Raw genomic sequence first — 25,983 nt, 5'->3', positions numbered from 1 at the left:
ATTGCGTGGGGTCCCCCCTCCTAAGCCAAACCAGCCTCGGGCTCTTTGAGCCGGCCCTGGTTGCAAAAATATGGGAAAAAAATTGACAGGGGTTCCCCCATATTTAAGCAACCAGCTCTGCGCCTGGTCCTGGTTCCAAAAATACGGGGGACAAAAAGCGTAGGGGTCCCCCGTATTTTTGAAACCAGCACCGGGCTCCACTAGCTGGACAGATAATGCCACAGCCGGGGGTCACTTTTATACAGCGCCCTGCGGCCGTGGCATTAAATACCCAACTAGTCACCCCTGGCCGGGGTACCCTGGAGGAGTGGGAACCCCTTCAATCAAGGGGTCCCTCCCCTCCAGCCACCCAAGGGCCAGGGGTGAAGCCCGAGGCTGTCCCCCCCATCCAATGGGCTGCAGATGGGAGGCTGATAGCCTTTGTTGTAAGTTATGAATATTGTTTTTAGTAGCAGTACTACAAGTCCCAGCAAGCCTCCCCCGCAAGCTGGTACTTGGAGAACCACAAGTACCAGCATGTGGCGGAAAACCAGGCCCGCTGGTACCTCTAGTACTACTACTAAAAAAATACCCCAATAAAGACATAACACACACACCTTGAAAGTATAACTTTAATGCATACATACACACCACCATATACACATACTTACCTTATGTTCACACGAGGGTCGGTCCTCTTCTCCATGTAGAATCCATGGTGTACCTGTTGAAAAAAATCTACTCCCCAAATCCAGTGTAGAGGGCTCCTCGGGTAATTCATTTGTAATCCACGTACTTGTAAAAATAAAAAAACGGACACCCGACCACGAACTGAAAGGGGCCCCATGTTTTCACATGGGACCCCTTTCCCCGAATGCCAGAAACCCCCTCTGACTTATGTCTAAGTGGGTTTCTTCAGCCAATCAGGGAGCGCCACGTTGTGGCACCCTCCTGATCGGCTGTGTGCTCCTGTACTGTCTGACAGGCGGCACACGGCAGTGTTACAATGTAGCGCCTATGCGCTCCATTGTAACCAATGGTGGGAACTTTGTGGTCAGCGGGTGACCGAAAGTAACCTCACCGCTGACCACAAAGTTCCCACCATTGGTTATAATGGAGCACATAGGCGCTACATTGTAACACTGCCGTGTGCCGCCTGTCAGACAGTACAGGAGCACACAGCCGATCAGGAGGGTGCCACAACGTGGCGCTCCCTGATTGGCTGAAGAAACCCACTTAGACATAAGTCAGAGGGGGTTTCTGGCATTCGGGGAAAGGGGTCCCATGTGAAAACATGGGGCCCCTTTCAGTTCGTGGTCGGGTGTCCGTTTTTTTATTTTTACAAGTACGTGGATTACAAATGGATTACCCGAGGAGCCCTCTACACTGGATTTGGTGAGTAGAATTTTTTTCAACAGGTACACCATGGATTCTACATGGAGAAGAGGACCGACCCTCGTGTGAACATAAGGTAAGTATGTGTATATGGTGGTGTGTATGTATGCATTAAAGTTATACTTTCAAGGTGTGTGTGTGTTATGTCTTTATTGGGGTATTTTTTTTAGTAGTAGTACTACAGGTACCAGCGGGCCCGGTTTTCCGCCGCATGCTGGTACTTGTGGTTCTCCAAGTACCAGCTTGCGGGGGAGGCTTGCTGGGACTTGTAGTACTGCTACTAAAAACAATATTCATAACTTACAACAAAGGCTATCAGCCTCCCATCCGCAGCCCATTGGATGGGGGGGACAGCCTCGGGCTTCACCCCTGGCCCTTGGGTGGCTGGAGGGGGGGGGACCCCTTGATTGAAGGGGTTCCCACTCCTCCAGGATACCCCGGCCAGGGGTGACTAGTTGGGTATTTAATGCCACGGCCGCAGGGCGCTGTATAAAAGTGACCCCCGGCTGTGGCATTATCTGTCCAGCTAGTGGAGCCCGGTGCTGGTTTCAAAAATACGGGGGACCCCTATGCTTTTTGTCCCCCGTATTTTTGGAACCAGGACCAGGCGCAGAGCCCGGTGCTGGTTGTTTAAATATGGGGGAACCCCTGTCAATTTTTTCCCCATATTTTTGCAACCAGGACTGGCTCAGAGAGCCCGAGGCTGGTTTGGCTTAGGAGAGGGGACCCCACGCAATTTTTTTTCAAAAAATTAACACTTTCCCATCCCCTTCCCACTGATAAACATGCACGGATCTCATGGATCCCTGCATGCCTATCCAAACACGGGATAAAAAAGCAGGTCTGTTTTTTTTTAGCACTTTTTTACGATTTGTATTTCTGCACGGCAGTGTTTGGCTATTGTCGCCAGTGTTTGTGATTTGCACTTTTTAGTAAATTCCCGATTTCTACCAAATTGCAGGCGTATTTGACCGATGGTGTATTGATTCGTGATTTTTTCCTAGGACTTCCAAAATAATAAGAATTTACTTACCGATAATTCTATTTCTCGTAGTCCGTAGTGGATGCTGGGAACTCCGTAAGGACCATGGGGAATAGCGGCTCCGCAGGAGACTGGGCACAAAAGTAAAGCTTTAGGAATACCTGGTGTGCACTGGCTCCTCCCCCTATGACCCTCCTCCAAGCCTCAGTTAGGATACTGTGCCCGGACGAGCGTACACAATAAGGAACGATTCATGAATCCCGGGTAAGACTCATACCAGCCACACCAATCACACCGTACAACTTGTGATATGAACCCAGTTAACAGCATGAGAATAGAGGAGCCTCTGAATAGATGGCTCACAACAACAATAACCCGATTTAGTTAACAATAACTATGTACAAGTATTGCAGACAATCCGCACTTGGGATGGGCGCCCAGCATCCACAACGGACTACGAGAAATAGAATTATCGGTAAGTAAATTCTTATTTTCTCTGACGTCCTAGTGGATGCTGGGAACTCCGTAAGGACCATGGGGATTATACCAAAGCTCCCAAACGGGCGGGAGAGTGCGGATGACTCTGCAGCACCGAATGAGAGAACTCCAGGTCCTCCTCAGCCAGGGTATCAAATTTGTAGAATTTAGCAAACGTGTTTGCCCCTGACCAAGTAGCTGCTCGGCAAAGTTGTAAAGCCGAGACCCCTCGGGCAGCCGCCCAAGATGAGCCCACCTTCCTTGTGGAATGGGCTTTTACAGATTTTGGCTGTGGCAGGCCTGCCACAGAATGTGCAAGCTGAATTGTACTACAAATCCAACGAGCAATAGTCTGCTTAGAAGCAGGAGCACCCAGCTTGTTGGGTGCATACAGGATAAACAGCGAGTCAGATTTTCTGACTCCAGCCGTCCTGGAAACATATATTTTCAGGGCCCTGACTACGTCCAGCAACTTGGAGTCCTCCAAGTCCCTAGTAGCCGCAGGTACCACAATAGGCTGGTTCAGGTGAAACGCTGAAACCACCTTAGGGAGAAATTGAGGACGAGTCCTCAATTCTGCCCTGTCCGTATGAAAAATCAGGTAAGGGCTTTTATAGGATAAAGCCGCCAATTCTGACACACGCCTGGCCGAAGCCAAGGCCAACAGCATTACCACTTTCCATGTGAGATATTTTAAGTCCACAGTGGTGAGTGGTTCAAACCAATGTGATTTTAGGAACCCCAAAACTACATTGAGATCCCAAGGTGCCACTGGAGGCACAAAAGGAGGCTGTATATGCAGTACCCCCTTGACAAACGTCTGAACTTCAGGAACTGAAGCCAGTTCTTTCTGGAAGAAAATCGACAGGGCCGAAATTTGAACCTTAATGGACCCCAATTTTAGGCCCATAGACACTCCTGTTTGCAGGAAATGCAGGAATCGACCCAGTTGAAATTCCTCTGTAGGGGCCTTCCTGGCCTCGCACCACGCAACATATTTACGCCAAATGCGATGATAATGCTTTGCGGTTACATCCTTTCTGGCTTTAATCAAAGTAGGGATGACTTCATCTGGAATGCCTTTTTCCTTCAGGATCCGGCGTTCAACCGCCATGCCGTCAAACGCAGCCGCGGTAAGTCTTGGAACAGACAGGGTCCTTGCTGGAGCAGGTCCCTTCTTAGAGGTAGAGGCCACGGGTCCTCCGTGAGCATCTCTTGAAGTTCCGGGTACCAAGTCCTTCTTGGCCAATCCGGAGCCACGAGTATAGTTCTTACTCCTCTCCGTCTTATAATTCTCAGTACCTTGGGTATGAGAGGCAGAGGAGGGAACACATACACCGACTGGTACACCCACGGTGTTACCAGAGCGTCCACAGCTATTGCTTGAGGGTCCCTTGACCTGGCGCAATACCTGTCCAGTTTTTTGTTGAGGCGGGACGCCATCATGTCCACCTTTGGTTTTTCCCAACGGTTCACAATCATGTGGAAGACTCCTGGGTGAAGTCCCCACTCTCCCGGGTGGAGGTCGTGCCTGCTGAGGAAGTCTGCTTCCCAGTTGTCCACTCCCGGAATGAACACTGCTGACAGTGCTATCACATGATTTTCCGCCCAGCGAAGAATCCTTGCAGCTTCTGCCATTGCCCTCCTGCTTCTTGTGCCGCCCTGTCTGTTTACGTGGGCGACTGCCGTGATGTTGTCCGACTGGATCAGCACCGGCTGACCTTAAAGCAGCGGTCTTGCTAGGCTTAGAGCATTGTAAATGGCCCTTAGCTCCAGGATATTTATGTGAAGTGATGTCTCCAGGCTTGACCACAAGCCCTGGAAATTCCTTCCCTGTGTGACTGCTCCCCAGCCTCGCAGGCTGGCATCCGTGGTCACCAGGACCCAGTCCTGAATGCCGAATCTGCGGCCCTCTAGAAGATGAGCACTCTGTAACCACCACAGGAGAGACACCCTTGTCTTTGTTGACAGGGTTATCCGCTGATGCATCTGAAGATGCGATCCGGACCATTTGTCCAGCAGGTCCCACTGGGAAGTTCTTGCGTGGAATCTGCCGAATGGGATTGCTTCGTAGGAAGCCACCATTTTTCCCAGGACCCTTGTGCATTGATGCACTGAGACTTGGCCTGGTTTTAGGAGGTTTCTGACTAGCTCGGATAACTCCCTGGCTTTCTCCTCCGGGAGAAACACCTTTTTCTGGACTGTGTCCAGGATCATCCCTAGGAATAGAAGACGCGTCGTCGGGATCAGCTGCGATTTTGGAATATTGAGAATCCAACCGTGCTGCCGCAACACTACCTGAGATAGTGCTACCCCGACTTCCAACTGTTCCCTGGATCTTGCCCTTATCAGGAGATCGTCCAAGTAAGGGATAACTAAAACTCCCTTCCTTCGAAGGAGTATCATCATTTCGGCCATTACTTTGGTAAAGACCCGGGGTGCCGTGGACAATCCAAACGGCAGCGTCTGAAACTGATAGCGACAGTTCTGTACCACAAACCTGAGGTACCCTTGGTGAGAAGGGTAAATTGGGACATGGAGGTAAGCATCCTTGATGTCCAGAGACACCATATAATCCCCTTCTTCCAGGTTCGTTATCACCGCTCTGAGTGACTCCATCTTGAATTTGAACCTCTGTATGTAAGTGTTCAAGGATTTTAGATTTAAAATAGGTCTCACCGAGCCGTCCGGCTTCGGTACCACAAACAGCGTGGAATAATACCCCTTTCCCTGTTGCAGGAGGGGTACCTTGATTATCACCTGCTGGGAATACAGCTTGTGAATGGCTTCCAATACCGCCTCCCTGTCGGAGGGAGACGTCGGTAAAGCAGACTTTAGGAAACGGCGAGGGGGAGACGTCTCGAATTCCAATTTGTACCCCTGAGATACCACCTGAAGGATCCAGGGGTCCACTTGTGAGTGAGCCCACTGCGCGCTGAAATTCTTGAGACAGGCCCCCACCGTGCCTGAGTCCGCTTGTAAAGCCCCAGCGTCATGCTGAGGACTTGGCAGAGGCGGGAGAGGGCTTCTGTTCCTGGGAACTGGCTGTTTGCTGCAGCCTTTTTCCTCTCCCCCTGCCACGGGGCAGAAATGAGGAGCCTTTTGCTCGCTTGCCCTTATGGGGCCGAAAGGATTGCGCCTGACAATACGGCGTCTTCTTATGTTGAGAGGCTACCTGGGGTAAAAATGTGGATTTCCCAGCAGTTGCCGTGGCTACCAGGTCTGATAGACCTACCCCAAATAACTCCTCCCCTTTATAAGGCAATACTTCCATATGCCTTTTGGAATCCGCATCACCTGACCACTGCCGCGTCCATAACCCTCTTCTGGCAGAAATGGACAGCGCACTTCCTCTTGATGCCAGTCGGCAGATATCCCTCTGTGCATCACGCATATATAGAAATGCATCTTTCAAATGCTCTATAGTCAGTAATATACTGTCCCTGTCTAGGGTATCAATATTGTCCGTCAGGGAATCCGACCAAGCCACCCCAGCACTGCACATCCAGGCTGAGGCGATTGCTGGTCGCAGTATAACTCCCGTGTGAGTGTATATACATTTTAGGATATTCTCCTGCTTTCTGTCAGCAGGTTCCTTAAGGGCGGCCGTCTCAGGAGAGGGTAGTGCCACCTGTTTAGACAAGCGTGTGAGCGCTTTATCCACCCTAGGGGGTGTTTCCCAACGTGCCCTATCCTCTGGCGGGAAAGGGTATGATGCCAATAACCTTTTAGGAATTATCAGTTTTTTATCGGGGGAAACCCACGCTTCATCACACACTTCATTTAATTCCTCAGATGCAGGAAAAACTACAGGCAGTTTTTTCTCACCAAACATAATACCCTTTTTAGTGGTACTTGTATTATCAGAAATATGTAAAACATTTTTCATTGCCTCAATCATGTAACGTGTGGCCCTACTGGAAGTCACATTCGTCTCTTCATCGTCGACACTGGAGTCAGTATCCGTGTCGGCATCTGTGTCTGCCATCTGAGGTAACGGGCGTTTTAGAGCCCCTGATGGCCTTTGAGACGCCTGGACAGGCACAAGCTGAGTAGCCGGCTGCCTCATGTCATCAACCGTCTTTTGTAAAGAGCTGACACTGTCACGTAAGTCCTTCCATAAGCCCATCCACTCAGGTGTCGACTCCCTAGGGGGTGACATCTCTATTACAGGCAATTGCTCCGCCTCCACATCATTTTCCTCCTCAAACATGTCGACACAATCGTACCGACACACAGCACACACACAGGTAATGCTCTGATAGAGGACAGGACCCCACTAGCCCTTTGGGGAGACAGAGGGAGAGTATGCCAGCACACACCAGAGCGCTATATATATATATATATAGGGATACCACTATATAATGTGTTTTACCCTTATAGCTGCTGATATTATCAAACTGCGCCAATTAGTGCCCCCCCTCTCTTTTTTACCCTTTTCTGTAGTGCAGGACTGCAGGGGAGAGTCAGGGAGACGTCCTTCCAGCGGAGCTGTGAGGGAAAATGGCGCCAGTGTGCTGAGGAGATAGGCTCCGCCCCCTTCTCGGCTGACTTTTCTCCCGCGTTTTGCTGTATTCTGGCAGGGGTTAAAATACATCCATATAGCCCTGGGGGTTATATGTGATGTATTTTCGCCAGCCAAGGTGTTTTTATTGCTGCTCAGGGCCTTCCCCCCCCTAGCGCCCTGCACCCTCAGTGACCGGAGTGTGAAGTGTGCCTGAGGAGCAATGGCGCACAGCTGCAGTGCTGTGCGCTACCTTGTTGAAGACTGATGTCTTCTGCCGCCGATTTTCCGGACCTCTTCTTGCTTCTGGCTCTGTAAGGGGGCCGGCGGCGCGGCTCTGGGGCCGGACTCCGAGGCTGGGCCTGTGTTCGGTCCCTCTGGAGCTAATGGTATCCAGTAGCCTAAGAAGCCCAAGCTGGCTGCAAGCAGGCAGGTTCGCTTCTTCTCCCCTTAAGGTGCATACACACGGAGCGATATAACTGAGCGATTTTGACTATATAGTCAAAATCGCTCAGAAAGTTAGTGCAGATCGCTCCGTGTGTATACAGGCAGCGATAGCGATGCGCGTCCCCGCTAAGTCGCTATCGCTGGGAAAAATAGTCAGTGCCGGCAAGTCAATTTTGGCTATGTCGCTGGTAAAGTTAGTTAAAATCGCTAGAGGCCAGCGATTTTTCCCAGCGATAGCGATGTTGCAGGCGGCGGTGGTGCGGGCGGCGGCGGGTTGTGGCGGCGGTGCGGGCGGCGGCGGGTTGCGGTGGCGGTGTGGGCGGCGGCGGGTTGCGGCGGCGGTGCGGGCGGCGGCGGTGCGGGTGGCGGTGTGGGCGGCGGCGGTGCGTTGCGGCAGCGGTGCGGGCGGCGGAAATTTACCTTTCTCTTGCAGAGTTTGGCAGCGGAGCGGTACCAGTTTCAAAAATGGCGCCTCAGCGTCATTTTTGAAATTCAAGATGGCCGCCGCGAGCCAATCACGGCTCGCCGCGTCATCGCCCCGCCCCCTCCCGCTGACTTATATAAGTCAGCGCGAGGCAGCGGCTTTCAGTCCGACGGCGGAGGAGGAGCGGAGAAGAGCTCCTGAAGACGCCGTGGAAGTCCTGGATGGGCGGCGGCTATGCAAAAGAGCTTAGCAGCCGCCGCCCACCAGGTGAAGACGCCGGAGCAAGACCCCAGAAGCCCTGGGGAGGTGGCGCCCCCCCAGGTGAAGACGCCGGAAGCCCTGGGAAGGCGGCGGCCATGCAAAAGAGCTTAAAGGCCGCCGCCCCCAGGTGAAGACCCAGTTTAATAAAGGATTTTTAAAAGAATGTGTTGTGTTTTTTTTTTTATATTTTCTTTACAGGTGGACTACAGGTGCCAGCGGGCCCTTTATGTCCGGGCATGCTGGCACTTGTGGTTCTCCAAGTGCCAGCATGCTGGGGCAGGCTTGCTGGGACCTATAGGCCTCCTGTAAAGAACAATATTACTATTGAAAGGCTATCAGCCTCCCATCCACCGGCCCACGGATGGGGGGGGGACAGCCTCGGGCTTCACCCCTGGCCCTTGGGTGGCTGGAGTGGGGGACCCCTTGATTTAAGGGGTCCTCACCCCAGTGTACCCCGGCCAGGGGTGACTAGTTGGGGGGGTAATGGCACGGCCGCAGGGACCAATATAAAAGTGTCCCCCGGCTGTGGCATTATCTCCCTGGCTAGTGGAGCCCGGTGCTGGTTTTAAAAATACAGGGGACCCCTATGTCTTTTGTCCCCCGTATTTTTTAAACCAGGACCGGACGCAGAGCCCGGTGCTGGTTGTCTAAATATGGGGGAACCCTACTCATTTTTTCCTCTGTATTTTAACAACCAGGACTGGCTCAAAGAGCCCGAGGCTGGTTTTACATAGGAGGGGGGACCCCACGCAAATTTTTTTTTTTAACTTTTAGCTATTTAAATACCAGCCACCCTGTAAATTCATCCTATATATGACACTCATCCCCTTATTTAAATGAGATAGTCAAAATCTCCCATAGCCAAAATCTCTTGCATAGTTAGACAAAATCTCTGGTAAAGTTAGTCAAAATCTCCTACTGCCAGTTCAAGGGAAAAGTTAGTCAAAATCTCTCATAGCCAAAATCTCTCCGTGTGTATGCACCTTTAGTCCCTCGATGCAGTGAGCCTGTTGCCAGCAGGTCTCACTGAAAATAAGAAACCTAAAACTAACTTTTTCTAAGAAGCTCAGGAGAGCCCCCTAGATTGCACCCTGCTCGGTCGGGCACAAAAATCTAACTGAGGCTTGGAGGAGGGTCATAGGGGGAGGAGCCAGTGCACACCAGGTAGTCCTAAAGCTTTACTTTTGTGCCCAGTCTCCTGCGGAGCCGCTATTCCCCATGGTCCTTACGGAGTTCCCAGCATCCACTAGGACGTCAGAGAAATTACGAATGCCCTCATCACTGCCGTGATTTTTGCTTAGTAAATTACCGAGATGACACTTTGAAGAAAAAACGGCATCTCGGTCAAAATCGGGACCTTAGTAAATATACCCCATTGAGCTCGTGTGAGGGGGGAAAAGTTACCTGCGGCTTCTTTTCCCCATACATATGAACCCTCCTGTCAGGGACTGGGGTTTCCTCTGTGATGTGCAACACATCCTTAATAGCTATAATCATATAACGGATAGATTTAGCCAATTTTGGCTGTAACTTTGCATCATCGTAATCGACACTGGAGTCAGAATCCATGTCGGTATCCGTGTCAATAATTTGGGATAGTGGGCGCTTCTGAGACCCTGTTGGCCTCTGCGACATAGGATCAGGCATGGGTTGGGACCCTGACTGTCCTGAGGCTTCAGCTTTGTCTAACCTTTTATGCAAGGAATTAACATTATCATTTAAAACCTTCCACATATCCATCCAATCAGGTGTCGGCGCCGTCGGCGGAGACACCACATTCATTTGATCCCGCTCTGCTTCCACATAGCCTTCCTCATCAGACATGTCGACACAAGCGTACCGACACCACACACACACACAGGGAATGCCCTTTTTGAAGACAGTTCCCCCACAAGGCCCTTTGGGGAGACAGAGAGAGAGAGTATGCCAGCACACACCCCAGCGCTATTAATCCAGGAATAACACAGTAACTTAATGTTAACCCAGTAGCTGCTATATTTGTTTTTAGCGCCTAATTATGTGCCCCCCCCCCTCTCTTTTTACCCTTTTTCTACCGTGATCTGCAGGGGAGAGCCTGGGGCGCTTCTTCTCAGTGGAGCTGTGGAGAAAAAATGGCGCTGGTGAGTGCTGAGGGAGAAGCCCCGCCCCCTCGACGGCGGGCTTCTATCCCGCTAAAATACATATCTTTTTGGCGGGGGCTCATAAATATATACAGTGCCCAACTGTATATATGCTTACTTTTGCCAACAGAGGTCCATATGCTGCCCAGGGCGCCCCATCATGCGCCCTGCACCCTTACAGTGACCGGAGTATGTGAGGTGTGTATGGAGCAATGGCGCACAGCTGCAGTGCTGTGCGTTACCTCATGTGAAGTACGGAGTCTTCTGCCACCGATTTCGAAGTCTTCTTTGCTTCTCATACTCACCCGGCTTCTGTCTTCCGGCTCTGCGAGGGGGACGGCGGCGCGGCTCTGGGATCGGACGACGAGGGTGAGATCCTGTGTACGATCCCTCTGGAGCTAATGGTGTCCAGTAGCCTAAGAAGCAGGACCTATCTTCAGAGAGTAGGGCTGCTTCTCTCCCCTCTGTCCCATGATGCAGGGAGTCTGTTGCCAGCAGAGCTCCTTGAAAATAAAAAAACCTTACAAAATACTTTCTGACAGCAAGCTCAGGAGTGCTCACTAAACAGCACCCAGCTCGTCCGGGCACAGATTCAAACTGAGGTCTGGAGGAGGGACATAGACGGAGGAGCCAGAGCACACCAGAATCTAAATTCTTTCTTAAAGTGCCCATGTCTCCTGCGGAGCCCGTCTATTCCCCATGGTCCTTACGGAGTCCCCAGCATCCACTAGGACGTTAGAGAAAATGTATTAAATAAGTCACACCAATGTTTCGGGGCCTGTAGCCCCTTTGTCAAGGTGTACACACCTTGACAAAGGGGCTACGGGTCCCGAATCGTTGGTATGACGAAAATGTATTAAATAAGTCACAAAGTCATACCAATGTTTTGGGGCCCGTAGCCCCTTTGTCAAGGTGTACACACCTTGACAAAGGGGCTACGGGCCCCGAAACGTTGGTATGACTTTGTGACTTATTTAATACATTTTCTTGGATAAAAGACCCGGAGTGCCGCTGTTCCACTGACCCGGAAATGAGCCCAGAAAGTGCAGCAGGAGGCAAGGGAAGTGGCCATCCTGCTGCACATGGTGCTTCCCGTCCCTGCGCGGCGGCCGTGTAGAGCGCTGTATTAACTCACAGCCGCTCACCAGCCGGCCGCCGCCAGCCACGAGCCACCAGCCGCCTGGCGCCAGCCATTACCCGCCCGACGTCGCCAGCAGCCCACCGCTCACTGCTGCCAGCAACAAATTAGGTAATGTTCCCCTGCTGTCGTCACTCTCCCTGTCGTCCCTCTCCCTGTCGACACTCTCCCTCCCTGTCGACACTCTCCCTCCCTGTCCTTGCTGTCACAATTTCAGCTCATTCAGTGTGCTACAAGGTGAATGTCGGCTCATTCACTGTGCTACAAGGTGAATGTCGGCTCATTCAGTGTGCTACAATGTGAATGTCGGCTCAGTGTGCTACAATGTGAATGTCGGCTCGTACCGTGTGCTATAATGAGAATTTCTGATCGTACCATGGCCCTCATTCCGAGTTGTTCGCTCGGTAATTTTCTTCGCATCGCAGCGATTTTCCGCTAATTGCGCATGCGCAATGTTTGCACTGCGACTGCGCCAAGTAAATTTGCTATGGAGATTGGTATTTTACTCACGGCATTACAAGGTTTTTTCTTCGTTCTGGTGATCGGAGTGTGATTGACAGGAAGTGGGTGTTTCTGGGCGGAAACTGACCGTTTTATGGGAGTGTGTGAAAAAACGCTGCCGTTTCTGGGAAAAACGCGGGAGTGGCTGAAGAAACGGGGGAGTGTCTGGGCGAACGCTGGGTGTGTTTGTGACGTCAAACCAGGAACGACAAGCACTGAATTGATCGCACTGGAAGAGTAAGTCTCGAGCTACTCAGAAACTGCACAGAAAAATCTTTTCGCAATATTGCGAATCCTTCGTTCGCAATTCTGCTAAGCTAAGATACACTCCCAGAGGGCGGCGGCTTAGCGTGTGTAATGCTGCGAAAAGCGGCTAGCGAGCGAACAACTCGGAATGAGGGCCCATGTGCTATAATGTGAATTTCTGCTGCGGGGTACACTGGGCTCCACAAGTCTGGACAATGGGGTGTAGAGTAGGATCTTGATCCGAGGCACCAACAGGCTCAAAGCTTTGACTGTTCCCAGAATGTACAGCGCCGCCTCCTATATCACCCCGCCTCCCAGCACAGGAGCTCAGTTTGTGCTGCAGTAAGCAGGCACTTAACAGAGGGGCTGCTCCAAGCAGCCCTGAGAAAAGCTTTTTATGACGTAAAAAGTGAAGACTTCAAGGGCAGCAGTGGTGGTAAATGTCTTGTGACATTCACTGCTGCAGCTCCAGCTCTCCCCAGCGGCGCTGTACACCCCCGAGCCATGGTTGCCGGGTACCTACAGCGGAGGCTCCGGTTTTCTTCATGTTAGACACACACGGCTGGGGCTCTCCAGGTTCACATGGCCGCGCTTCGGGAGGTGGTGAGCGGGACCCGGTCTTTATCGTGATCCGGCGCGGTCAGTGGGAGGTGGGCCGCGCGCTGGCGGTGGACACTGTGGATGCAGGCGATCCCACTAGATCACCAGGGCATGGGCGCAGGTCAGGTTTTCTCTTAAAACCGATTATAATATCGCCCACAGTACCCGGTGGTTTTGCCAGCAAGGGGGATAAGGCTTAGACCTGAAGCCCCTCCCTCAGGGTGCCATTTCCAGCAAGTGTTCCCGCCCTGGAGCTGCATCTCTGTCTTTTCCTCACTCCCTGTCAGTGTCTGCGGCGCCATTATCCCTCAGCTCACTGTTCCTGGGACTGCTTGGGCAAATCCTCCTATGTAAAGCCGCCTGGTTGTCAGCACTGTGCCTTTACATGACACTTAAGTATTCTACCTGCCTTTCTAGTCAGTGTTAGTAAGAGAGTGCATTTAGTCAGGGGTTTATAGTACAATTACCCTGTGATATACATCCAGTTTCTTACTGTGTAGTGTTAGATCTATTGTTAAAAAGCTGTGTAAGCTAGTCCAGTGCAGTATTATTGTCAGTAATAACCTCTGCATTGTACAAACTGTGACTATTTGTGTGTGCATTGATAGCTGAGTGGTGTCCATCTCGTGTCTTTCACTCAACTTGCTATCCCTATATTCTATAACCTGAGGGGGCTTGGTGCGTCAGGTGTTATCTAATATAGGATTTTCACAAAGATATACTGTATTACGTATTTTTCTCTGTGATTTAGTCACCATATCTCTCCTTTATCTCTCTGCTGGTGCCGACTACACTGCGCAGGGGGTTGGATTTAGGGATATAGTGCTGCTAATAATTGTACTGTGTTACCTCATACTGCAAGTTATATCATGTCTGCTTCTGAGGGTAACGGTTCTGGGGCGGAACACACTGCTGGTGTTGCTGAAGCCACAGGCACATATGGGGAGGATATAGCAGCTGTGGGCTCTGGTTCTGGGGGCTCCTTGTCCCCCAGTGGGACCGTGGCAACGGAGGCACATACTGACCCTCCGTGGGCCACTTTTTCCACGCTTCTGCATACGCTAGTTCATAAACTAACACCCCCAATGGGACCCCAATGCCGGTACAACCGTATGTGGTCCCTGCAGCTAACCCGCCGTGGGCGGACGATTTATCTGCTCAATTAAAGAAGTTGAACCAGTCCCTGACTACTAAAAAGTCTGACCATCGCTCGCCTAAGTCCAAGAGGTCCTCTAAGCGAGCGCTCGTCTCCTCACAATCCACTGCTGTCACTGACACCTCGTCTGATGAAGACAGCACATACACTGACCCCACAGGTTCTGACTCAGATACGGCTGATGGGGAGGGTAGTTCACATGTGGATGTTCCTGATCTTTTGGAGGCTATTAAGTTAATTCTGCAGATTACGGATGATCCCGAGCCATCCGTTCCTCCTAAGAAACCAGATAAGTTCAAGCGTCAGAAGGTGATTAAACATGTTTTACCTCACTCTGACCACCTAGTGGATATACGTCAGGAACCCTGGCAAAGCCCGGGTACGAAGTTTGTGCCTCAAAAGAAGATGCTGACTCGCTATCCCCTCGCGCCAGAGCTGTCTAAGAATTGGGAAACGCCTCCTCCAGTAGACTCACATGTGGCTAGGATGGTGGATTCCTCAGCTCTACCTGTCACTACCGTCACGTCTCTAAAAGAGCCTACGGATAAGCGTGTGGAGGGTTATCTAAAAGCGATTTACACCCTCACGGGTGCTGCACAAAGGCCCACTATTGCAGCTACAAGGGGGCAGAGGCTATTGAAGCATGGGCCTTGGAGTTAGAAGCTGAATGTCACAACTGAGGGCTGGTGCTGACCAGGGGGAAGCCTCAGTTGTAGGGGCTGAGGTATATATGTGTACCTGGGAGGCAGTACAGGGTTCTTGGACATGCAGGGAACCTTTAGAACAAATGCCCGAAGGCGTGACCACGACAACAAGGGAAAGTTCAAAGGTTTTATTAAACACAGTTCAGAGGAATACTGATGACTTGGTACTGGTAATAGGAAACACAGTTCAGAGAAATACTTGGGATCGATGACGGAACACCGATGGTGACTTGGAATCGATGACGGAACACCGATGGTTACTTTGGGATCGTTGGTAAGCTTTGAGTGAAGCTGGGGTTCGCAGATAGAAATGCACTATTGTACTTAGAAGCACAGGTGAAGCATGAAGTGATGCTGGGGATCGCTCGAGAATGGCTGCTGGAAAGCCGGAGTTCAGACACAGGTGAATCAGGGTAGACTGTAGAGGGTTAATCACTGGAGTGTCGGGTTACACTGCAGAGTGTAATCACCAGGGAGTCAGGCTGTACTGCAGAGAAAGTCCATGGGAGAACTGCACACTGGAATCACTGAAGACAATTGAAGCACTGACATCTTTCCACCCCAGGAACAGGATATTTATACCTGCTGGGAAGCAGGGATTGGCTGGCTGATTAACCAGAGACCAGACTGCAGCTGCTGTGTAATCAGGCTGAGAGCAGAGTGCAGCTGATAGGCTGAAAGGTAACATGTGATTAGGAAAACATGGCTGCGCCCATGGTAGCTTTTGGAGGGAAAGATTGTTTGTAACTTGAATGTGAGCTTTAACCATGAAGCTGCCAGAATCACAGTAAAGAGATTTGAGACAATGAGATGCAGCGTGCTGCACACAGACAGTGCAGATGGAATCCAGGCTTGGAACACTGGGACAGTCTCAGGAGGCATTTGGAAGATAAATACTGATAAGGAATTACCTAGATCGTGACACTGAAATCTCCGCTGACCATGCTAGACAATGCTTGTCATATATTGTCACAGCTTCTCGCTATATTAAAGAGGCGGCTTCTGATGCCGGTATCCTAGCAGCCAAGGCCTTTACTACGTCAGTCCTGGCTCGCAGGATATTGTGGCTGAGATCCTGGTCTGTGGATCTGGAGCCCAAAAGAGCCTGGGCTTCCTGTCAGCCAGCAGCCAAGACCGATAAGCCTGCCGCATGACGGGGCGGGACTCCCCCTGGGGGATCCCAGGGTGGGGCCGGCTTCTAGGGTATACCCAGGAATGGTTGAAGACCACTTCAGATGCCTGGGTACGGGAAGTCGTCACTCGAGGTTACGCCATAGCCTTCAAAAACCGACCCCCTCATCGATTTTGCCAGACAGACGTCCCGTCGGACCAGACAAAGGCAAACACTCTGCATTCGGTGGTACAGACCCTCCTGGATACAGGAGTCGTAGTACAGGTGCCTCTTGCTCAGAGGGGCCGGGGGTACTATTCTCCGCTGTTTCTAGTCCCGAAACCGAATGGGTCCTCCCGGCCCATTCTCAACCTCAAGGCACTGAACAAGTTTGTGGAGGTTTCCAAGTTCCGTATGGAAACCCTTCGCTCTATAGTTCTGGCCTTGGAACCTGGGGACTACATGGTCTCCCTGGACATACAGGATGCTTACCTGCATATTCCTATAGCAGTGTCACATCAACAATACCTGAGGTTCGCTATTGGCAACCTCCATTACCAGTTTCGGGCGTTACCTTTTGGTTTAACAACGGCTCCGCGAGTCTTCACCAAAGTTATGGTGGTGATGACGGTGGTACTCCGCCGTCAAGGGGTCAGGATACTGCCGTATCTGGACGACTTGTTAATCCTGGCAAATTCCCCAGATCTTCTCCTGCGTCATCTGGATATGACGGTCCGGTTTCTACAAGCCCACGGGTGGCTCATCGACTGGAAGAAATCCTCCCTGGTCCCTGCTCAGAGCATGGTGCATCTGGGAGAGCTGTTGGACACTCACAACCAGAGGTTGTTCTCGTCTCAGGAGAAAGTCCTGAAACTTCAAGACAGGATTCGTTGCTTCCTTTCTCGTCCGCAAGTGTCGATGCATTCGGCAATGCAGGTGCTGGGCCTCATGGTATCAGCATTCGACATGGTGGAGTAAGCTCAATTCTCGCCCCCTCCAGAAGCTGATTCTAGCCAAGTGGGACAGCCTGCCTCACCGGATCAGGTCTCAAATGATCTCTTTGACTCCGGAGGTCCGTCTGTCGCTGCTCTGGTGGCTCCAGGACCGACAATTGTGCAGAGGCCGTCCCTTCTGGATATCCAACTGGGTCCTGTTGACGACAGATGCCAGTCTAAGAGGTTGGGGCGCGGTGCTGGAGCAGCACTCCTTGCAGGGTCGGTGGACCAAGGAGAAATCTCTCCTCTCGATCAACATTCTGGAATTGCGGGCGGTCTTCAATGCGTTGAACCTAGCTCAGCATTTGATTCAGAACCGTCCTGTTCAAGTACAGTCGGACAACGCCACCACAGTGGCTTACATAAATCAAGGCGGCACTCGAAGCTGTTTAGCAATGAAGGAAGCCTGACGGATTCTACGTTTGGCAGAACGCCATCTACCGGCAATATTCATTCCGGGAGTCCTGAATTGGGAAGCGGACTTTCTCAGTCGTCAGGACGTGCATGCCGGCGAGTGGGGCCTCCATCCAGAAGTGTTTCAACTCCTCGTGGAAAGGTGGGGTCTTCCAGATGTGGATCTCATGGCGTCTCGACACAATCACAAGGTTCCGGTCTTCGGAGCAAGGGCAAGGGATCCTCAAGCAGCATTCGTGGATGCGCTGGCAGTGCCGTGGAGGTTTCGGCTACCGTACGTGTATCCTCCGGTGTCACTCCTGCCCAGGGTAATTCGGAAGTTCAAGCAAGAAAAAGGAAATCTGCTTCTCATAGCTCCGGCGTGGCCCAGACGGCACTGGTTCTCAGACCTGCAAGGCCTATCGTCAGAGTGTCCACTTCTACTTCCACAACGCCCAGACCTCCTCGTTCAGGGCCCCTGTGTCTACCAGGACCTAGCCCGGCTGTCTTTGACGGCGTGGCTCTTGAAGCTTCCGTCTTAAGAGCTAAGGGTTTTTCTGAAGAGGTCATTAAAACTATGTTTTGCGGGACCGGAAACCGGCCTCTGCTCGGATTTACCATCGGGTCTGGCATTCTTACTTTGGTGCGCATCTAACCATTATGACGCTTCCAAGTTTAGTACAGCCAAACTTTTGGCTTTTCTATAGCAGGGCCTAGATTTAGGCCTGCGTCTGGCCTCCCTCAAGGTTCATATTTCTGCCTTGTCGGTGTGGTTTCAGAGAAAAATTGCGACTTTACCTGATGTTCATACTTTCACTCAGGGTGTGTTGCGTATCCAACCTCCCTATGTCCCGCCTGTGGCTCCTTGGGACTTGTCGGTGGTTTTGGATACGTTGCAGGAGCCTCCATTTGAACCTCTTGGTTCAGCTGACCATAAGTGGCTTTCCCTTAAGGTGGTGTTCTTGCTGGCTATTGCCTCTGCTAGAAGAGAGTGTCGGATTTGGGTGCCTTGTCTTGTAGTTCCCCATATCTGATTTTTCACCGTGACCGGGCGGTTCTTAGGACTCGTCACGGATATTTACCTAAGGTGGTTTCTTCGTTCCACCTTAATCAGGAGATTGTGGTTCCAGCTTTTGTCTCTCCTGATTTGTCTCCCAAAGAGCGGTCTTTGGATGTGGTACGGGCTCTCCGTATCTATGTGAAGAGAACTGCTTCTATTCGAAAGTCTGATTCTCTCTTTGTTTTGTTTGGATTTCACAAACGTGGCTGGCCTGCTCACAAGCAGACCCTGGCCAGGTGGATTAGAATGGTGATTGTGCATGCTTATGTGAAGGCTGGTCTGTCAGCTCCTGTTCATATTACGGCCCATTCTACTCGGTCTGTTGGACCTTCTTGGGCAGCCCAACGTGGTGCGACCCTTGATCAATTGTGCAAGGCGGCTACGTGGTCCTCCGGGAACACGTTCATAAGGTTCTATGCCTTCGATACTGCCTCTTCCCAGGATGCTTCCTTTGGACGCCGGGTTCTTTTGCCCGCTACAGTGCGTCCCCTCCCATAAGGAACTGCTTTAGGACATCCCCATTGTCCAGACTTGTGGAGCCCAGTGTACCCCGCAGCAGAAAACGAGTTTTATGTTAAAACTCTTTCTGCGAGGTACACTGGGCTCCACAAGGTGCCCACCCTGACGCACTTAGCTTCTTTGGGTTGATATGGCATTAGCCGCTGACACTTCTCTTGTCGTGAGAGTGTGGTGTATGTGGCTACTAACCGTTGTCGTCTCTTTTCCTGCTACTGCATTGGGCTGGTTAACTAAACAGAGCTCCTGTGCTGGGAGGCGGGGTGATATAGGAGGCGGCGCTGTGCATTCTGGGAACAAACAAAGCTTTGAGCCTGTTGGTGCCTCGGATCAAGATCCTACTCTACACCCCATTGTCCAGACTTGTGGAGCCCAGTGTACCTCGCAGAAAGAGTTTTAACAAGGGTAAGTTCTTACCATAAAACTCGTTTTCAGCTCGTACCGTGTGCTATAAGGGCACCAGTACTAGATAGTATACGGGGTTCTACTACACGGGGCACGCCCCTTTTTGGGTGACCACGCCCCTTTTTGGGTGACCACACCCCTTTTCTGGAGCGTGCGCGCGCGCATAATTACATCCTTGACTTTTGCATACCCTCACTTCAAAATTTCCACTTCGACCACTGTGTGTATGTATATAATATATATATATATATATATATATATATATATATATATATATATATATATATATATATCGCACTCACGTTTAGATCAAAGTCCATCCGCTGGGGTGTCATCCACAGAGGCTCTCACGAGCATCCAATTGTAGAAACCAAATAAATGGAGCACTCACCAGTCTTAGTCCTTAAATATGCACCAAATTTATTTTACTGACAGCATAATTCAGCTGCACCTTGCAGCATAATAGGGTATCTCAGGGTATCTCAAACGTTTTCGGTCCCACACAGACCATCATCAGGAGAATATCAACAGATGTCAAAAAAAGCTGTCTCATCCAAATCCCTGATGATTTGGGATTTGGATGAGACAGCTTTTTTGACATCTGTTGATATTCTCCTGATGATGGTCTGTGTGGGACCGAAAACGTTTGAGATACCCTGAGATACCCTATTATGCTGCAAGGTGCAGCTGAATTATGCTGTCAGTAAAATAAATTTGGTGCATATTTAAGGACTAAGACTGGTGGGTGCTCCATTTATTTGGTATATATATATATATATATATATATATATATATATATATATATATATATATATATATATACACACACATACACATATATATATTTTTTTTATATTTTTTTCTAGGGAGGCCAGTCTCGGGCCATTTTTCCAGTCCCGGTTATCGGGATTGAAAAAAATAGTCAATCCCGGGATTGGCTACTCCCTATGTGTCCGCCCCGCACACACGATACTCATCATACAATGGGGGGCGTGCCGGTGGGAGACATCCGTCGCTCTCGGGGGGTGACGGCGCAGCGTGACCTGTCACTGCACGTCACGCTGCACTGGGGAGCCGGGAGGAGGGAGCCGGGCAGCGTCTGAGCATCCTGAAGACGCTCAACGCTGATCGCTCAATCCCTGGGTTTGGAGCTTCCAATTTCGGGATTGAATCCCGGACGTTTTTGGACCTAAATCCCGGGATCCCGCTGATCCCGGGATTGGCCTCCCTATTATATTCCCCACCCACAGTAGTTAGCTTTGAACAGAAAACACACATACACACGACAATTTAAATAAATGTTCCTTACATCTTCAGAATGTAAGATGGCATCTTCTTGCAGTACCATATTTCTGGCTGCATGGCCGAGGAGCTATAAACACAAAAGCGAGAAAGTAATTGCTCATATATTCAATAATTCAACTGCTGACCACATATGTATAAACGAGGAGATGGATCAAACAATGGGGTCTATTCATGAGGCAGTGAAAAGTGTGGAGAAGTGAGCCAGTGGAGTGGAGAAGCTGCCAATGGCTACGTATAATTTTATAGAATGCACTTTATAAATGTTACCTCAACATTGATTGGTTGCCATGGACAACTTCTCCACTGGCTCATTTCTCCACGTTTCACGAATATATTCCTTTATCTCTCTACAAGGTTTCATAAATATCCCCCAACGTTCAATATCCCACATAGGCAATATCTGTTTGGAGCGTGCATGCTCTCTCCATGTTTTTGCATGAGTTTCCTCCAGGTGCTCTGGCTTCAACCTATATTCCAAAAACATACTGCTCGGTTACTTGGCTTCTAACAAAAAGAAAACTGTGTCCATGTGGTAGTGAATATAGATTGTAAGCTCCACAGGGGCAGGGACTGATGTGAATGACTGACATATTCTTTGTAATTCTAGCAGCAACAGAGCGACAGTGGGGTGGGAGCGGTATCCCCAGATTAAGCTGCATGTAAAGACGACAGGGGATGTCGCTAGTGACCGGCAGGAGAGCACATCGCTAGTGATGTAGTGGGCACACATTAGAAGGATCTGTCCGTACGGCTCGTCGTTATCGCACAAATCACTCAAATTGTCAGCTAGTGTGTACACAGCTTAACTATAGATTATCAAACTTGGTCCTCAGCACCCCAAATAGTGCACATTTGTCAGGTCTCCTCACAGAATAGCAAGTGAACTCATTAGCTTGACCTTAAAATGTGTAAATGAGAAATGAGTAATGACTACACCTGTGCACCTGCTGGGTGACCTGGAAACCGTGAGCTGTTTGGGGTCCTGGGAACTGAGGGGTCTATTTACTACGCCTTGGAGAGAGGAAAAGTTCCAGCCAATCAGCTCTTAGCTGCCATTTTACAGGCTGTGTTTGGTACATGACAGGAGCTGATTGGGTGGTACTTTATCTCCATCCAAGGATTAGTAAACAGACCAGAGTTTGAGAACCAGTCTCATACTTCTCACTGATATTACCTGTGTAACCTGCTTCTGTATATGCCATTTAATACTTTACTGTATAACCAGCTGGATTCCAGTGATTATGTATATTTTAGGTGCACCTCACTGAGAGTACCTTAGCCACTACCTACCTGTGAACTCATTCTAACTACCCACGAAGCCCCTGCCCTAACCCGTCTACGCCACGCCCACCACCAGACCACGCCCATCCCTCCGCCGTAGCGGGTATCTCACCTCAGAGCTGCGCGATCCTTTCAGCACCTGCTTGGTGAGCGCGATGACGTCGGCCCCGCACGTACTGACCTTCTCGGTGAGCAGCCCTTTCACCGACTGCCCATACTTAGTTTGGCCGTCCGCGGACGCCGCCATCTTAGCCACCGCTTCCCTCTCCATCACAGCTACGGCTGACTCGCTGGCTCAGAAAGATCAGGATTGCGAAGCTAGGGGGCGGAGCTAAATCCTTGATGTTGCACGCTGTGTGACAGCTTTGCTTTATATCCACGCGACGCTAGCAGCGCCTCATTCCCTAGTATAAGCAGGTGCATGAGCGTGTTCCAATAGGGAGAGTTTAAGGGGTAAATTACTAAAGCTTCTGAAATAGAGAATTAGTGACATCGCCTATAGCAACCAATCAGATGCTGTCTATCATTTACAAAGCAATAGAGAAATTGTAGACAGCATCTGATTGGTTGCTATGGGCAACATCACAAATTCTCTGTTTTAGAAGATTTACTAAATTTATCCTTAAGTTTTCATTCATATCTCAATACACCATTTGATAATTAACTAATGCTCTTGTGTAGAGATAAATATCCAAATATATATATTTTTCCAATACTGTGTGACCTTATCAGTAGCAGATCTTGCTACGGACACACAGGATTTTTGCCCGGGGCGCCGCCTTCCGGAGGGTGCCGCCGCCGTGCCAAGATCCACTACTGGTGGTGCCCCCTGGAGCTGTGCTGTCACTGCTGTGCGGTGCGCGATGACGTCATCGCGCACCGCACTGCATTGTGGGACCAGCACATAGACGCTAGGTGTCATAATTGACCTCTAGTGTCTATGCTGTGCTGTGGGAGAGACGTCTTGATGTCTCTCCCATAATTCAGAGGAGCTGCGCCAGTGGACGGAGACGGAGGTCAGCAGCGGTCGGGAATCAGGAGCGGGGATGGTGAGAATTAATTAATTTTTTTTATTTTATTTTTTGTAAGCGGCACAAACGGGGGCACAGTACTGGGTGGCTCAAACGGGGGCACAACTCTACAGGGGGCATACCTGACCGTGCCCCTTTCTGAAGCCACGCCCCTATTTTCGCCCAGGGTGCCACAAGGGCTAGAACCGGCCCTGGACCTTATCATATGTGTTTGATAAAAGTATAACTATTGTTATGTAAAATAAAACTTTTTTTTTTACTTTGCCAAATACATTTAAATAATTTAATTTAAAAATGTTTAGTTTCTTTAAATGTAGTTGTTTTTTTGTTTTGTTTTTGTGAATTTGTTGCAGGTAGCGCACAGGCAGGCTTCTAGTGCAGTGATAATGTGTGCCTGGTCACGGATGCGCAGGGAGGACCAGGAATGTCTCTACTTACTGCTGCCAGCTGCAATCTCTCAACAGCCCCAGGGAACTTCTATTGGTAAATTACAGCGACAGAAGATTTCTATCACCACAATAATCAGCAATAAAACATCTGTACTATTGTTGCATATTATTATTAACAGTTGCTAATAGCGCCAGCATGTTCCGTTGCGCTTTATAATTGGGAACAGACTAGTAATAAAACAAGACTGGGTAAGGTAGGAAGACCATACTTACCTTTTTAGTCTCCTCTCTGGGAGAAGCTTGGAGAGGAGACGGAGCAGGCTTCTTTGGGGAGCGGGAAGAACTGTGAGGTCATTAGACCCCACCCTAAGACAAGAAAATGTCCATGGTTTGCGGGTGAGGGGCGGGGCTAAATGACGCGATTAGCCCTGACCCTTCACACGGTTGCCGAGAGTGTATTCATTTTATCCTCATCCTGCCCACTTCACTAGGAAGTGGGTGGGAATCCGTGAGATGCGGGAGAGTCACCTACCTTTCCGGGGCTGCAGGGGACTACCCAAAAAAATGGGAGGGTAGGCAAGTAGTAGAAAGGCTCTGCTCGCAAGCTTACAATCTATATGGAAAGTACTGCAGGCATTGATACACAAGAATAGGTGCTATATATTGCATATTGGTCCAGCTAGATTGCAGAGATTCATGGTGGGCTGAATGATCCCGTCACACAGGAATGTTGGCCTATGGTCGGCATCATGTGGAAGTGTAGAGATAATATGTAAAGTGTGTGGACTGTATGCAGTGGTGCAAGTAGAAAAAATGTCTTATAGGTACTGTGTGCGCGCGCGTCCAAAAATGGGTGTGACCAAATGCCACATGGGGCGTGGCCAATGAAAATGGGAGCGTGATACACATATGGGGAGGGGCAGATACACATATGACCCCAATAGTGCCAGATACACGTTGCCCCACAGTGCCAGATATACATTGCCTCACTGTGCCAGATAAACAAATGCCCCCAGAGTGCCAGATATACATTGCCCCACAGTGCCAGATATACAAATGCCCTCACTGTGTCAGATATGCCCCCAGTGCCAGATACAGAGATGCCCCCAGTGCCAGATACACATTGCCTCACACTGCCAGATACACAAATGCCCCCACTGTGTCAGATATACATTGCCCCACAGTGCCAGATACACAAATGCCCCAGAGTGCCAGATACACAAATGCCCCCATAGTGCCAGATATGCTCCCAGTGCCAGATATACATGTCCCCCCAGTGCCAGATATGCACCCAGTGCCAGATACAGAAATGCCCCCACAGTGCCAGATATGCCCCCAGTGTCAGATACACATGTCCCCGCAGTGCCAGATATGCCCCCAGTGCCAGATACACATGTCCCCCCAGTGCCAGATACACATGTCAGGGCCGAAACTAGGGGGGGCTAAGGGGTCACGCGCCCCGGGCGCCGGATTTCCGGGGACGCAGGGACCTCTACCCGTCTGTCAGCTGCTTCTCCAACTTCCCGCCCGCCGCGATCATCTCCGTTAGCTGAGTGACTGGCGCGGTGCCGCCGCTGCTGCACGTCTCCCTGCTTGTCCAACACTCGGCCACCGCGATCATGTCCTGCAGCTGAGACTGAGTACGGAGGCGCAGCGGTCCCGACGCTGTTGCAGGTGACCTCTGTATTCAGGCCTGGCAGCGCCTTCTGCAAACCTGGCTCCAGCCCAGCTGCCTGCCTGCCTGTGCTTCCGGAGGGACGCTGAGAGAAAACAAGCCAGCGACAAGTTCAACGAACTCCCCACTCTGGGCTAAAGCAAGCGGGCATTGTGTGAGGGGGGAGTCCAGGCAGGAGGAGCAGCCTGTGCAATATATGTATAGAGCATATATGCTTATACTGTGTCTGCTGTGTGTGTGTGTCGGTACACACATATATATATATATATATATATAAACAAAAACAATAACCAATTGCGTTTGGTATAACTTTAAAACACTCAGATTTTAGTATTTCCAGTAGCTGTTCTTCCACGGTGTGGATTCTTATAACTGGTATCACCTGCAAGTATACCCTCACACCAGAGAACACACCCGAACAAAAAGACGGCCAGAATGGCCTAAATTAGATATGATACCAATTTGTTTTTATTAAAAAACATATAGAATTCCATAAATTCATATGAACATTTTTTTTACAGATAAAAGGTTCCATACATTCATATAAACATTCTTAAAAGAAAAACATCCAGATACAGTCAATAGGTTTTCTGTTCAAGCCTTTAAAGAACACCCTCACCCTTATAGGTGTATATTCTGTAGGGTGTATTAATGAACTAGATAAGAGACCGTAACGGATTCGACCCAACGCGTTTCGTCAGAACGACTTCATCAGGGGTTTCTGTATGGTACCATATGAATTTATGGAGTTCTATATGTTTTTTAATAAAAACAAATTGGTATCATATCTAATTTAGGCCATTCTGGCCGTCTTTTTGTTCGGGTGTGTTCTCTGGTGTGAGGGTATACTTGCAGGTGATACCAGTTATAAGAATCCACACCGTGGAA

General features: G+C 50.1%; 1 protein-coding gene across 3 annotated transcripts in view; it reads right to left on the bottom strand.

The window, feature by feature from the left end:
• The window catches only part of LOC135056585 (arsenite methyltransferase-like), a 354,731-nt gene that overhangs the window by 236,315 nt on the left and 92,433 nt on the right, over positions 1 to 25,983 (bottom strand). The window contains exons 1-2 of one of the 3 annotated variants that reach the window (XM_063961940.1): positions 22,113 to 22,352; positions 20,724 to 20,786 (exon numbers count right to left, since the gene is read on the bottom strand). The exons of 1 other annotated variant lie outside the window; for it this stretch is intronic. In XM_063961940.1, the coding sequence (XP_063818010.1) occupies positions 20,724 to 20,786; positions 22,113 to 22,271 (222 nt within the window). In that variant the 5' untranslated portion in view covers positions 22,272 to 22,352. Of the gene's footprint in view, positions 1 to 20,723; positions 20,787 to 22,112; positions 22,353 to 25,983 lie in introns of those variants that run through there. One more of the 3 variants, XM_063961941.1, reaches the window with a different exon arrangement.

This window comes from Pseudophryne corroboree, chromosome 3, assembly GCF_028390025.1.
Source record: "Pseudophryne corroboree isolate aPseCor3 chromosome 3, aPseCor3.hap2, whole genome shotgun sequence".
NCBI lineage: Eukaryota > Metazoa > Chordata > Amphibia > Anura > Myobatrachidae > Pseudophryne > Pseudophryne corroboree.
Note: the sequence above shows the minus strand (reverse complement) of the source record. Positions and strands in the feature narration are given on the sequence as shown.